General features: G+C 38.1%; 1 protein-coding gene across 2 annotated transcripts; it reads right to left on the bottom strand.

Moving 5' to 3' along the window:
- Positions 1-1,778: 1,778 nt before the first annotated feature.
- Positions 1,779-8,597, bottom strand: LOC112188916. 2 transcript variants are annotated; one of them, XM_024328157.2, is made up of 8 exons: positions 8,341-8,597; positions 5,779-5,850; positions 5,262-5,437; positions 4,800-4,863; positions 4,535-4,725; positions 4,261-4,306; positions 3,112-3,177; positions 1,779-2,700 (listed from the first exon to the last, which is right to left on the bottom strand). In XM_024328157.2, exons 3-7 carry the CDS (start codon positions 5,420-5,422, stop codon positions 3,139-3,141), a joined length of 501 nt encoding a protein of 166 aa, XP_024183925.1. In that variant the 5' UTR covers positions 5,423-5,437; positions 5,779-5,850; positions 8,341-8,597; the 3' UTR covers positions 1,779-2,700; positions 3,112-3,138. The 2 variants fall into 2 exon arrangements, with proteins under 2 accessions (XP_024183925.1, XP_024183931.1); XM_024328163.2 differs by lacking the exon at positions 5,779-5,850.
- Positions 8,598-15,298: the final 6,701 nt, after the last annotated feature.

A 15,298-nucleotide genomic window follows, 5' to 3' on the forward strand; every position in this document is an offset into this window, starting at 1 on the left:
GATGTCTAAAAAGAATCTGAAAAGTTTTAGCTTATTTGGATTTCATTTGATTAGTCTGCCGCCCCTCTTTCCTTGTTTAGCTCGGTTTCTCCTAGCCGAAGTAGGAAAATGTGCTAAAGTTGATTTTTCATTTCCATGCTTCCATCATTTCCTTTTCTTGCGGCTTGCATAATCTTCCATAATTCTGCAGGTAGGCTTTATTTAGCATCTAAATAATATATCTCGAACTTGTCGACAATATATAGCTTGAGCCACTGATATTGGCTCAATTTCTCCAAGACACGCCTTGTCAGGCCAAAATGCTCATTTTGGATTCAAACAGATATATGACTAACATGGATATACTTTTTATGTATTTGGTGCATACACAGATTGTTACTAGCAAACTATCTAGTGCTTTTCCTAGAAGCAACTTGTTCCTGCAGTCGCCTCAACAAAAGTGAAGAACTAGCCTGGTTAGTAGTACTCTGGACCTGGGATTCCTCCCTTGGACACTTCGTCCCCTCAAAGAAATCGATGACGACGTAGCCCTAGGTACTTGAGTCTCGGCCCTTCATAATTGTCCGAGGCCCTAGCACTCACTAGAGGTGCCTTAGGCCCAAGAGTACCAAAAGCAAACATATTTTGTCAGTGGCTGAGAACATTGTTATGACCACTAGTATTCAATAATCCAGGAAAACTGGCACAATTTGCGGTGCCTAAATTCATAAAATTGTAAATATTTGATGCTCCCATAAAATTGGTATAGTTACTGTTCAGGTTGTTAGTTTGCTGATTTTAAATGACATTATCACTGAACTGTATTGAAGTCCTCGATCATTCTGTAACTTTCTCAATAAGGCATAAAAATTTTGATATATATATATATATATATATATTTTGGTACTTCATACCTTCTTTTTTCTTTTCACCATGCTTGTATTTTGGTCCAAAAATACCGTATTTGGAATCTGCTCATAAATGAATGTTACAGTTACAGCTATAAAATAATTCAATTTTATCCAAGCTAAAATCAAACTATTAATTATGCATATCCTGATACCTTGAAAGATGCCAGCTAGATCAGTTAGATGCAAAACCAAATCAAAGTTCCCAACAAGGATACTCATCCGGTACGGCAAGGATCAGAACCAATTCCATTTCTATCTCATGGAACCGAACTAAGATAACCCATTTGTCGTCTCGTTCTTATTGAACTATCATCTTCCAATTTGATTAAAACTCCCTAAAGAAGAGGTCGTCAAATTTCGGCCCAATCTGTTGGAAATTGGGAACCAGCAAGTCAGAACAGAGTAGTACGTGTTGGTTTGTCTTCGAACCCATAACGAATGGAGAAGGCAGCTATGGTGTGACGACGACAAGGAAAGAGCGGGGGAAAGTTAATTTGCATGTCGAGATTACTCCTTCAACTTATGTGTTAATTACTCCCTTTTGCCACTAATTGGATTGGACTAACCCACTATCCCGATGAGCCCAAGTTGTGAAATCCGAAGCTTTACATTAAACTTTCTTTCATTGCAGGCCCAATACACGAACTAAATGAAACCCTTTCGAATTTTGCAGAAAAATGCGTATTTGTGCGTGTAGATTTCAGTCAAGAACCACAACATGTAGGTCAAATCTATTAGATCTCAAAACACCATAAAATCCATGAAATATTTCAAATATTGTTTCTCGGTTATATTGCTTCATGCTTATTTTGGCTGAAATGCTTGTTTGAGCTGATGATTTTTCTGATTAAGGCTTTCAAAACGAAAAAGTATATTTTGGATTATGACTTGGTCAAAATACTGATGCAGCATTCTATGAGAACCCATCTGAGAAACAAAATAAAATCGTTCTCTTAGATGCATCTAGAAACTCATTGTTGGAATGTTATGGATGGTAATCGAGGCTATTGAGTTCTCGTTTTTAGGATATCAATCATATCATACTTAAAAGATGAGGTGGCAGTGACTCAGTCAGATGAAGTGAACTTGCTGGATTAAAATTATTATAGGTCAAACAAGATATTGGACAATCTTTAACCTCTCTGAGTCGCATCGTTTGAAGAGCTTCTTGCACAATAATGATCACTTGCTAGCTAGTATGAAGTTATGTGGTACGCGAGGCTTTGATTCATTTGGGTATTTCACATGGTGGTGTGTCTAAGATTGAGCTAGACGATCCCAGTGATGAGATTTCATTTCAGGTTAGGAATCAGATCGAGACTAGTGAGATTGAGCATGCTGAAATCAACAATGTTCCGGTCCTACTGGTGCTCTGTGAAGTTCTTGCCCTCATACATCAAGAAACCATCCTCTTTAAAACCACTCTGTCATGGTAGATGAAACGGCCAAGAGAGCCGACTCCTTCACGATAGTGATGCATTTTATTAGAAGAGAGTAATGCTTGTCTGGACTTCAATGTCATTCACGTTTTCTCGAATCCCAATGTTGGTCTACTAGTTCCTGCAGTGCAATTCATTTATCTTTCTAACTGCTTCTGTAGTTTGGTTGAATGGAGCTGGCAGTTTGTTCAATTGAAGACGATTTCACACAACCTTGTCTTTCTATTAGTATTTGTGGTCGAAATATTATGTTACAAAAAACAATAGATGACGCAGAAGCTTGGGAAGCAGCCAAGACTTGAGGAGCAATTCTTTTCTTCTGGAAAAGTGTTGGGTTTGGCTTCTGACGTGCCTCCTATTTGGCTTTGCAGCTGAGATTTCAACCAAGTAGTAATTAATAACCAACAACTAATGCGGTTAAGTACTTTAACAAGTCGAGGACCCATTGGGCATGAGTTTTCAACCAAGTAGTAATCTATAAACAAACCAAACCAAATAAATAAATAAAATTGTGGTTAAGTTATAAATAAAGAACCCACCAACAAATGAATTTTCAACCAAGTAAAACCAAAATGGAAAAAAAAAAAAAAAAAAAAGTGGTTTACCATTGGGCAAATGGGGGAGCCATGTGGATAATGTGAAGGAAAGAAATAGTTATACTGTATGTTTAACTTCCATGGTTTTTATCCTAATTGAATGTTAAAAACTAGTTTCAAGGTTTATTTTTATGTAATACTGTCCAATTAACAGAAGTGACTAGGATCTAAGGAAAAGAAAGCTACCTAGTACACAATGATAGCAACCACTAATCATGCTTGAAGTCGCCTCTTGAAGCAGATGCAGAACCACTGTAGACAAATGAGTTTCAGAGTAAGGAGCAAAATTAGCAGTTAATGAAATTGATTCAATGAACCAGAGAAGAACAGTCCATCAATAACATTATAAAACCAGCAAGCAGCCATGCCTAAGTCCTAACAGCTTCTTCCCTTACAGAAAAGGATAACAGTGTCTTTCAGTCAAAACCACATCATCCTCCATATAATAAAAGTATTGATCAACACCAGTTAAACTCAAATTCACTTATCATTGTGATAAGAACCTGAAAACCATGCATCAAGTAATGCAAAGTCAAGAATATCCCCTCAACAGTCCCACTGGTTGCAAATGATCACGTTAAAAATGGAAACATATGAACTGACATGTAAAACAAATCACAACACATGCATCCCCAATCTATTTATTCAGATTCAAATGAAGCTTGCTGTGAAAAAGTAAGACTGTTTAAGCATCAATGTCAAAAGTTAAAGGCTGAAATTGTTTGCAATCAGACAATTGTGGTGAAGTTACTGCATTATCCGCACTGCTTATACAGTGGAAATAGTTACACTTGAATGTTTTCATTGATAAAGGTAAATGAGAGTTAAAAATTTGAGAATATTCACTGCACCATATTTGTTGGGATTGCGGTAAAGTGATTTTATTAACAATACTGCTTACACACAGTGGAAATAACCTACACTTGAATACTTGAATGTTTATATCGACAAAGGTAAAATAGATCATGAAACCAAGGCAAAATATATATGAATGATATGTAATTCCCTGGTACATAATATTGTTATATGAAATTATGAATAATAATAATAATAATAACGGCTGTCGTTTCAAAGAAAAAAAAAAATAATAATAGCCATTACTCAAACCAGGGGAAAATCTATAACAGTCATTATATTATATATAATATTTTAAAGCCATTGAATTTCAAACACCCAAACTAGATCCTCCTTTCAGATTTCAATTTAGATCACAGAATCAAACAACTAAATGGCATATGTGAAGCATGAAATCGAGTTCTAGATAAGAAATCTCAAGGTACAATATTTTCTAACACCCAATGGAATGACTTATAACTCCAGTGGCAGAACACTTACGATCATACTCCCATGGTCAAAATTTGACTCTTGCCTTTCCCTTTCCCTGAATTTGACAAAGAAAAAACATCTCAATTGAGTAAGATATTCCGAAATCTAAACGGATAAATGCGTTAAGGGGAAAATCTCTCAAAACCAACAGGGTTGGAAAAATCATTGATCAACACATACAGACACACTGCCTAGCAATGGTTGACCCCCTGAATTTGTCAAATTATGCTCCACGGTTTGGGACAACAAGATTTGAAACATAAAAAATGATAGGTGCAGCTACCTTCCTACAATCGAAGATACATTTTTATGGCATTTCACAGCAACTGTTTGGTCTACCGAAACACTTCCAGGTGCATCATCAACAACTCCTTGGATAAAGCTGTCCAGAATCAGTGCTTCATTATCTCCTGGTATCGGTGCCGTCCCAAAGCCTTCCTCAATACTAGTACACTTGATAGAAGCTGTAGGGATCTGGATTTATCCAAAAGGGAATATAAATCAGAGTAAGAAAAACTTAATACAATATACAAATGTTGAAAACTCACCAAACTTGAGGGAGAGTCATGAACTGAAGCAGTGGCACTTGAGACAGCAGGGCAAGAGCTGTGACTGTGAAGAGAATGTAGAAATCAGAAGACAAAAAATTAGAATCTTATGGTATTTATCTTGAAGAGTTTCTCTCATGCTAATGGTTGATGCACATTGTATAGATCTTTTATTTCCAAAAGATATTTTTCACTTTATTACATGGGTCTTGATAAAGATGATATAGAAACAGAGAAAAATACTGACAACACTATAGATAACTGATGCACTAAATATTGGAGGTACCCAGATCTAGGCTTTCAATAGACAAAAGATGCAAAAGATCTATAATGTAGTTCATTTTGGAAAATTAATGATCAGTTTCAGTAGAAATCGCCGAAATATCTAAAGCCAAATCTCTCTAAACCAATTTTCAGCGAGTGTTATCATAGAATTTCATTTACAGTCAGCTACGTCCTTACATTGTTCCAGAAACTGTTTGCTTAGTGGATAAACTTGCAGACACAGTATCAGCGTCTCGTCGGAAGGAGGGAATACGGTGTGGTAGATTACGTTTTGATAATGGACGTATCGCAAAGGCGTCTTCAATACTAGGCTCTGAATACTGCTGAATAGATGCCATACAGATCTCTTTTATCTGAAAATAGAATAGACATCAAAGCTATGAGAAGTCAAATAGAACTCATAATATATATTCAGATAACAAAAAGTCAAAAATAACTCTTAATGTATAGAAACAAAACAGTTATCATCACAGAATGGTTGTGTATTATCACAAACTTTCCATACGACCAAGAATGGTTAAGTAGATTATTTCAAGCATTACACCTCTATAGAGTTCAGAAAACAGAAGATAATTATTATGTACATTATACATATAGTGTAGACAAGTAATTTGAGCTCCATTCTTTATTTTTCCTTTGTTCCGTATAAAATCTGATTCAAACATTTAAGACATATGCAAGTATAAAAATTTACCTCCGGTTCTCTACTCTGGACCTGCTGTCCACTTTCTTTTATTGTATCAATCTTTTAATCAGTAAATCTATTCTGTTTCCCAAAAAAAAAAAAAAAAAAAAAAAGAACTCATGTTAGTTCTTTTGGCAAAGAAATTGCATTTTATGAATTACAATCATCACAAAATAACCAAAATGAATTATGAAATTTATATCAATAATAAGTTACAACTCAATAAATGGCAATAATTGATCTCAAGACCAACTGCAAAATATAATGTGCAAAAAATGTTCGACTCTGTGAATTCATCTCTCAAGGAGGCAACATTTAATAAAAAAAAAATTGAAATAAGGAGGCAATATTTTAAAAAACAATAAGGATAAAAATGTAACCGTACAAGAGTACTGAACACTGAACTACAGGGATTGACATCAATAAGCGATGATAATTATGGATATGCAGTAGCAACTAAAGATGCTGTCTAACACTCTCCCTGCGAATATGAAGTTTATACATTAGCATTTGGAAGGAGGAAGTGGAGCACAATCTATAAATAGGAGAGTGGAGAAGGTATTTTGGTGGAGGAGAAAAGGTTGCTCTAGTCAGTGAATTATATCCAAAAAGCTTTATTCGAATGAGAAGTTCATAAGCATAGAGTAAAGGGTTTGAATTGGAGCATGGCAGCTTGGATGGAGGGGCCATTTGAGGAGGATAAGGCACAAAGATCTGCTTTTGGATGAAGTTAGGACAAGGCTCGGGACTTGGTGGTTTCTCATTGGCTTTGTTTGATCATTGCTGGGAAATCATCAAGGGGAATTTCATTAGTCCTTGAAGTGTTCAACAAGATTCGGGTGATAAATGGAATAACAAATGAGACATATCTGATCGCTTCCAGAAAGAAATACTCAAGATGAGGTGGTGAGAGTTGATGACTTCAGGCCGAAAAGAATGGTTTCCAGCATGAATAGAAGGATATCAAAAGTGGTTCCTTTGATTTAAGAAGCTTTTTGGAGATACAGAAGAACTTCTACTTATGAATGAAAAAGGTAATAGAGGCCTAATGTTAATGTACATCCCCATTGATTATTATTATTATTTCCTTTGAAAAAAATAGAGAGAGAAAAAAAAGGGCTGAAAGAATTGACAGTTTAGGTGAGCAATTTCTGCACAGCAAATTATTAACTCTTAAAGTCAATATGTTAAACAAGTTTCCAAAATGAGCAAAGCCAAAAAAAAAAAAAAACACAAAAACAATAAATAAATGAATAGATCCATTGTCAGATCTCTTTTACAGCACAAATACAATACCTCTGAGGCTAAGTGGCCACTTTCCCCTCACTTTTACTTAGTCATCACATCCCTAATTACAATGCCTATTTCTCTGTCTTTGTTGAATTTTTAGTACGTACAACCTTTTCCCAACCAGTCCACAGAATCACCCTTATCTTAGGTAAGTGGATGTAAATAATGAGAGAGTATCCATTATCGACTTTTTGAACTTCATCCTCCAGAATACTCTAGAGAATGAAACTAACAAAAATGATAGAATATCAAACCTGAGAGCATATATTATAATAAACCAGACATCAACAAATACACTATAGGACCTTATACTGAAGAAGACACGCTCCTTGACAATATCTTCACATGCAGAAATTGTGTGAAAAGGGCGAGAATTTTAAGGTAACAGCTAAAGTTATCCAAGTTATAAGTTTATGCTGATATACTCTATTGGAGACAATTCATAAGCACCTGCCCACAAATATATAGATACTCTATTATACAACTTGCTCCACCCACATTCCCACATAGAGCTCAAAACCCCTACAACATAGACACCAGTGTGATAACTGTGTCTAACTGTCGCATGATACCAAACAAGAGGATCTCACAGGCACCCAACTCTCTTTACTAAAACTTCCGTATTGAACACATATCTATGAAATATCTTATATACCTTAAATAACACAAAAAGGCATCAAACTAAAGATGCTTGCCTGTGTCATACACTTAAGCAAGAAGTGCAATGCATATAAAACAAATCTGACGGGTTCCATTATTTTTTTAATTTCATACAATTTCCACCTTTTTCACTCACTAACTATCAGTTTCCCTCATCCTTGTTACATCTACCATTTGCATCTATATTCTTGTCACACGATCAAATAGGAGTATATTCACCATTGAAGGGCCAATTCAAGGGTATGGTACTTTCCAAACCAAGGAAAGTGGGTGTTGAAATTGAATTAAACTTTTCTCGTTTGGCAAAGGCCAATCGAAAATTGACGAATATCCTTATGTTTACCAGAAGTAATCTCTAAACATATAACCAAGCACATTTCAAAGATGAGATTCAAACTCGCATCAACTAGTTAGCAAAAACAGACATAACAACATCGAAAACAGGAACAAAATTGATTGAAAGAATTGAATTCGTCTTTACTGTGAAAGAAATCTATACGAGAGTTTGGAAATTATGATAGCACCATCCATAACAAAGGAAAGTTGGTTTAGGGTTTAGGAGCGAGCGAGGTAGTTGAAATCACTGTGCAGAGAAGAAGGTAAGAAGAAGAAAGTGATTACCTGAAAAGGTGAAGCCGAGCAGAGACCTCTGTAGAATCACCTGATATATTGCATTGGCCAACTTGATGAACCTAACCCGATAAGGGGGAGCGCAAAAGGAAGGAAATTTCCTCCGGTGGCCAACTGAAAAATATCTCCGGTCGATTCCTCCGGTGGGCTGGGAGGGCTGGAAGAGTAATTGTCTATACTTCTATAGGGGTGGAGACTGGAGAGGAAAGTTGACAGTGGGAAAAAGGCGGCTGCAAAAAGTGGGAGTGGTTTTTTTGTGATAAAAAAAGTGGGAGTGTTTAACAAACCAAAAAATAAAAAAATAAAAAAGTGGGTGGTTTCGTTTATTTTTTATCGGAAGTTGGAGACCAAAGAATGTTGCCAATTTCTTTTTATCTCCACTACTATAATTGAAGATTTTTTTTTGATGTCAAAGGCTTCATCAAAAATAAGATTGTCTAAAAAACCCTTCTAATAAAAATCAACCCAATGCAATAAAAAAATAAGATACGGGTATTATTGACAAATTTAAAAAAGAATAAGATGAACTCACCCACGTCCTCTCACTTCCAACTCCATACTAAGAGCAATTAAGCGAAAAATAACTGCACTAATCCCCGTTCTTTAAAGATCAAATTTTTTTTTTCATCATTGTTTGATTGGGTTTTACTTTATCACAATGCAATTAAGAGTTTGTTCTCTATCAAAAAGCTCTGTTGTTTCTCCATGCAAACGCATGGGTAAAAGGCTAGTTTTAATAATTGAGGCTGCGACGGTTAGTTTTGTTGTTCTCTGGTTATTATGCCACTCGATCCTCACCGTTTTTAGTAATTTTTTTTTTAATTAAATCATTTAATTTCTCAAACTACCCTTATATTGTACCGCAAAGAATACAGCGATGAAAACTTCCTAGCGTAGGGACTATAGGTGTAAGAGATGGAAGATAAAAAATTAATTGCTGGTGTTTGATGTTTTGAGCTTTTGGGTGTGTTCGATTCAGAGTAGAATGAATTTCTTAGACCAAAGGATGCCTTGGTCTGGATGTTATGGTGTATGCAGGTTAAAAGCCTCACCAATCAAAGATGGGGCATGACATCAGAAATTGGTTTGGAAGATGGGCATGGCATTGGAATCAGAAATTAGGGCTGGGCATTTTAGCCCGAAAGCCCGTAAGACCGGCCCGACCCGTCACAACCCGGCCCGTACGGTCCGGGTTCAAATTTTTTTTTGCTAAAAAGGGTCCGGTCCGGGCTTGAAGTAGGTAAAAACGGTCCGGGCCCGGGCCTTGTGTTTTCAGATAAAAAAAGCCCGTCAGGCCCGTATATACCATTATTAGATATTTATTGATTATTTTATTCTCTCCACGCGTCCTTATTCTTCTCTGAGTTCTCTCCACGCGTCCTTATTCTTCTCTGAGTTCTCTCCACGCGTCAAAGATTTCTCCTTCAGTTTTTTCTTCTTCTTCCTCCTCCTCTTTACTTCTTCGGATCTTCATCTTCCGCTTCTTCTCTCCATGCGTCCTTATTCTTCTCTCCTTCTCCTTCAGTTTTTTCTTCTTCTTCTTCCTCCTCCTCTTTACTTCTTCGGATCTTCCTCTTCCACTTCGCCAAGAAAGTGAAGAGCGACGTCCAGTCTGCCAAGTCTGCCTCCTCGATCTCGACTACGGCCTCCCCATCCAGGTCCGCGACACCGCCCTCGCTATTGGCTCCGACGAAGCCATTCCCAAGAGCGACGTCAATCGGGAGTTCTTCGCCCAAGAACATGACCGAAAGGTAGTAGCTTTATTCGAAACCCTTGTTTTCTTTTATGCAATTTCGCCTTGAAATTGCTTCCATTCTCAGAAATCTCTCACTTTTCTGTAAGTCTGTAACTAGTGGCTTTGATTCAACGGATCGATGCTTGCTTTTACTGATTGTTTGATGCATGTTTTGATTTTGAATCTTGGTGTAGTTTATGTTGAAATTTGATGGAAGTAAATTTATGTTCTTGGTGTAGATTGAAGTAAATTTTTAGTTCATTTGGGTACTTCTCATATAATTTTTCCTCTCCCTGTTAAGATTGTACCATGGCTGCAGATGGGAAGGCCGACTTCGACACTCCCAGACCCTCAAAGAGCAAGAGGAAGGCTGGAAGAGTGCTGAGATCAAAAAGAAAAAGAAAAAGATAAAAATGAAAAAAAAAAATGTATTTTGGGCCCGAAAGCCCGGAAACCCGGCCCGAAATGAAACGGGTCGGTCCCGGGCCGGTCCCTATTTGGTGTAAAACGGGCTTTGGGCCTGAACAGTAAAAAACGGGCCGGTCCCGGGCCCAGCAAATGATAAACTAAACCCGGCCCGTGCCCAGCCCTATCAGAAATTGCTGCATTTCCCCACAGCCGTCATCCGTGTAATCGGTAAAGAAGCTCCACTCCCTCCTATTTTGGTGGGGTTCAAGAGAGTCTTGTACACTGTTGATTAGTGGAAGCTACCGTAGAGGATTGGTATGACCTGGCAAGTTTTCATCGCTCTATTTCTTGATGTGCCCGGTAATGATCAAGTTAGTTTGAGAAATTACTTTGTTAATTAGATATATTTATAAATAAATAAATTTACTGGGTGTACTAAGATTTTACTGGATACATTTAGAAATATGTGAACAGCTAAAATTTGCAAGTAACTAAATTTAATAGACTCACAATGTCGAGTTTCAGGTCACTGGTTAAGGAATCTGATCGGAAGAAACCACGTTTCAATTGTGTGACATAACCATTTAACGCTCTCGTGAAGTAATCTCGCCATTGATGCGTTATTGCTAGTCAAAATATGTGGCCAGATAACTCGATCCGGCCACCCCATCCTCACTTGTTCACATTTTGTTGGGTTATATATGTTCTTCCTCTTTTTGATGGGTCTACCATTTTAGTTAGTATTGGTCTCCATGTTCTCTATCTCTCAATCTCTCTATCACTCTTTTATTCGATGCCAAAACGACAGAAGGTGAGTCAATGGCAAAACAATGATAGAGACCTGTTAGTGCAATGTTGAATTGATTGGCATTTTCTAAGCACAACAACCATGATTCTTGTTTTCATGTAATAGCTTTCTACTCTTGGATCCCTAGAAGAATGGAATGCTTCAAGCTTCAGGCACAACTCTCATCAATCAGGTATGTTTTGCAAACATGTGCATGCTTGTCAAGTGGTTAGGACTGAACTTGTCTTTATGTCACGTCCTTGATTTTACACACATGAAAATCGATATATATAATCACATAATTATACATGCGTGAACGTTCAGTCATCAATACAAAATACCTGAAATCTTTTTCCCTTAAACTTACACACATATTGATGCCCTGAACCCTCAAAGTTAATATACACTCGCTCCATAGAGTTATATATTACACAAGCTTACGAATTAAATTGTCAACAACACGATAAAACGTAAATGCTCCTCAGAGCTCACTACAACGGATGTCCAAATAACGGTAAAGTCACAAAATTGGCTTCCTACCGTAAAGCTGCAAAGGCGCTACCTCAGCTTCAGCACAATTATCCTAACCTGCAGGATTAACCCCTACACCGTTTGAATGGTGCACCGGGTTGCCACACAACAAACCCGGTAAGCTTTTGCAAGCCCGTATGAGTAACTCAAAACCACACATGCACAACTCGCCTAACGAGGAAACCCATCAACTCGTAAAAAGAAACACGCACCCTGTTTTCTCAAAACAGCAAATTCTTTTCCCAAAAGAAATGAATATAAGTCACCCCGTGACAAAGTCATATTAATTGAAAACTCTGACAATTCAATATGCATTTCCCAAAAATCACAATAAAGGTCACACCGTGACCAAATCATATAAATTGAAACTCTGACAATTAAATATGATAAACAAGTCCTACCAGGACATTTAAAAGAAAGAATCCCCGAAACTCCCTTTTAAAACACATTCTCAAATCAACAGAAGTCACCCCGTGACAAAATCATAATAATTGAAACTCTGACAATTAAATATGATAAACAAGTCCTCCCAGGACATTTAAAAGAAAGAATCTCAGAAACTCCCTTTTAAAAACACGTACTCATGAGCATCAGATAGCTCATCGCTACCCCCCATGATGTACTATGGCAACAGACTAGAGCTCTAACTGATCGTATCCACAAATCTGGCCAAAGGCGTGAAGTCCCGATATATATGCCTGAGGTCACTCCCAGCAACCCCAAATCCTCAGACCTCCCCGGTCGTCAGATCAAAACCTTTCAAAATGGTCACTCAGGACCCAAAAGTTACTCAACTCGCACAAAAGGAGATGTCACCCCGTGACCTCCAATCATCAGACCTCCCCGGTCGTCAGATCAAAACCTTAAATCAAACTGAAAGGAGAAATCACAACCTGTGACTCTCAGATCTTCCGACCCCTGGTCGTTAGATCAAAACATTCAAATCACATCAAAGCAACTCACACCAAATCTTGACACTTTTCAAAACAATAGAAATTCCCAATTCCCACAAAATGTTTCCCGAAAAGTCAAGCCCCCAAAACAATAGAATGAAACCCATCAATACCTATTGCTTCAATTCACTGATCAACCCACAAGAATATACATATTCCACATAAATATATATATATATATATATATATATATAAGTGGTCATTCACTCAGGAAGGCCACTAATACCAACTATAGTTTGCAGCTAACTAAATAACTCTCAAAACAATAAGGTCAACCCATTCGTGAATGAACTTCGTGAGATTACTCACCTCGAACTCCCGCTGCGTCTTCAATACGAAACAAGGCAGCCAATCCACAAAATAGCTGTCCAAATACTTCGTCAAGTACCTAATCACATACGGTTCCAACTTAGTAACGATTCACATTTGATTTAAGTTCGAAACCCCTGTTTTGAACTAAACTCCCCAAAGTGGCGCCAATCGAGGCAAAACCACATCCGAGACCTCCCAAAGTCTCCGAAGTACGTCCACGATCGATGTGACCAAACCACAAGTCGATCGGACGCTCAAATCCTCACGGATAGAATAAATCGATCGGTATGAAACTGCAAAAATCATAACAATTCCATACGAACTCCAAAATTTGTATATTATATATCGAAACGCTTGTATCAACGAGTAGAACATATATAATACCAAAAAAAGTTCCTTAAGTGGCCGGAACGCCGCCACAGGCAGTGGCGCACCACCGCCGGCCAAAACTCAATATTTCACAAAACTCCCAACATCAAAGTTCTTCATCTAAGCATGCTTGTGAATTCTCATAACTAGCTCGAAGTCAGAAAACAAGCTTAAGGGATCGAAAACTACCTCACAAGCAGTGAACAGTAATCCAAACTGAGTTGAACAAGGTTTCACGTGAATCGATCCAAACAACCACCAAGGATCGATCGACGAGGCTGCTCTAAGCTCAACCAAGAAGACTTGAAGCCTTGCCGATGTCGGAACAAGGATTTCCGACCGGGTCCGAAATCGCCCAACTGCGCCGCCTTCTACCACTGCCACCACCGAGAATCGGTGCTAGAGGACACCACAGGGACGACCAGACGGAGGAGACGATCCAATCTGGAAAGTTTCGTCGCCGGAGACCGCCGCAGTTCGCCGGAAAAGTTGGGTCAGATCGCCCGGGTTCGGGTCGGGTCAGCCGGATATTTTCGATTCTGAAGGTGCAGCCGAGAGAGAAGAGAGAGAAAGGAAATGGTTTCCGGAAAAGGAAACAAATGAAAATAGTAAGTTTCTCCTTCGGGAAACTTCTATTTATACCAAAATGGAAATTCCTTCCCATGGCCATAACTTTCTCATACGAGCTCCGATTTCCGCGTTCCACATATCCACGAACTCGTATCGACGCGCTCTACAACTTTTGTGAAGGAAGTTTTTGGAAAATATCAACGTATCAAAAGTCAACCTTGAACCCCCCCCCCCCCCCTAAAGTCATACTTTTCAAATAATTAATTCGTCCAAAACACTTCCGCTCTGTCCACGAGCCACGAAACCGTCGAACAACCATAAATTAGATTCCGGAAATTCCTCGGAAAATAATTACGAATTTCTGGGGCATCACACTTTAAATCCTATTGTAGGATGCGAAAATATTTTCAATCCTAATGTATTGATGCGAATTTAGGGTTAAAAAAATAGTGTGGTTAGAAAAAATGGAACGCGTCCCACTCGTCTTCCAATTTGGGGATCTAGGGTTCCTTATTCCTGCCTTTGCTACAATTCTCCTACTACAATTCCAATCTTCCTTTTCTATTCCTATCACTTGGGTGTCATGGGTTTCGATTTGGAGAACGAATTGGCCTGGATTTAGTGAAGATTCCCCGCAGTTTTTGTCTAACTGCGGTGATTTACATGAAGACGGCGCTGTGGTTCCTTTCCATGCCAAACCTATTGACCGCGATCTCTTTCTGCAAATCTTGATTCTTGCCTTCCTGTCAGCTCTATTTCTTTTGTTCAAGGTGCCCGTGCATTAAAATATCCATCCTTACCGTTGGATCGTCATAAGTTGCTTTTTCTCTGTTCACTCGTCGTTACGAGTTCCCAATGACACTGTCAACAAATCCGATATTGAGATAAGTTTTTATCCTTATCTTGCTTTTCATCATTACATTTCTGCCTCTTTTGCTTTTCCTATAGTCGTTTCGTGTTCTGCTATTGCTGTTATTGGCTTAATTGTTTGCGCGATTGTTTTTGCTTGTCGTTTGAGTTGGTATCCTATTTCCTAGATGCATCTCCTATCTTGGCTTTATCATAATTTGTGGCTTGTCTTGAGTTCCAAGAAGGTTGGTTTACTTCTCAAGATGATTTATTTCTGTGTTCTTCCTCATGCGATTGGCTTTATGTAGGCCTCAAGCATGAGTCCTCCTATTTATAGTTGGTTTTCCAGAATTTGTGACACACATCAATCTTATCTGCTTCCTCTTAACCTTCTTCCTCTGCTTTGCACAATGGCTTTCAGCCCCAATGCCCAAC

Source organism: Rosa chinensis, chromosome 1 (assembly GCF_002994745.2).
Source record: "Rosa chinensis cultivar Old Blush chromosome 1, RchiOBHm-V2, whole genome shotgun sequence".
NCBI classification, from domain to species: Eukaryota; Viridiplantae; Streptophyta; class Magnoliopsida; order Rosales; family Rosaceae; genus Rosa; species Rosa chinensis.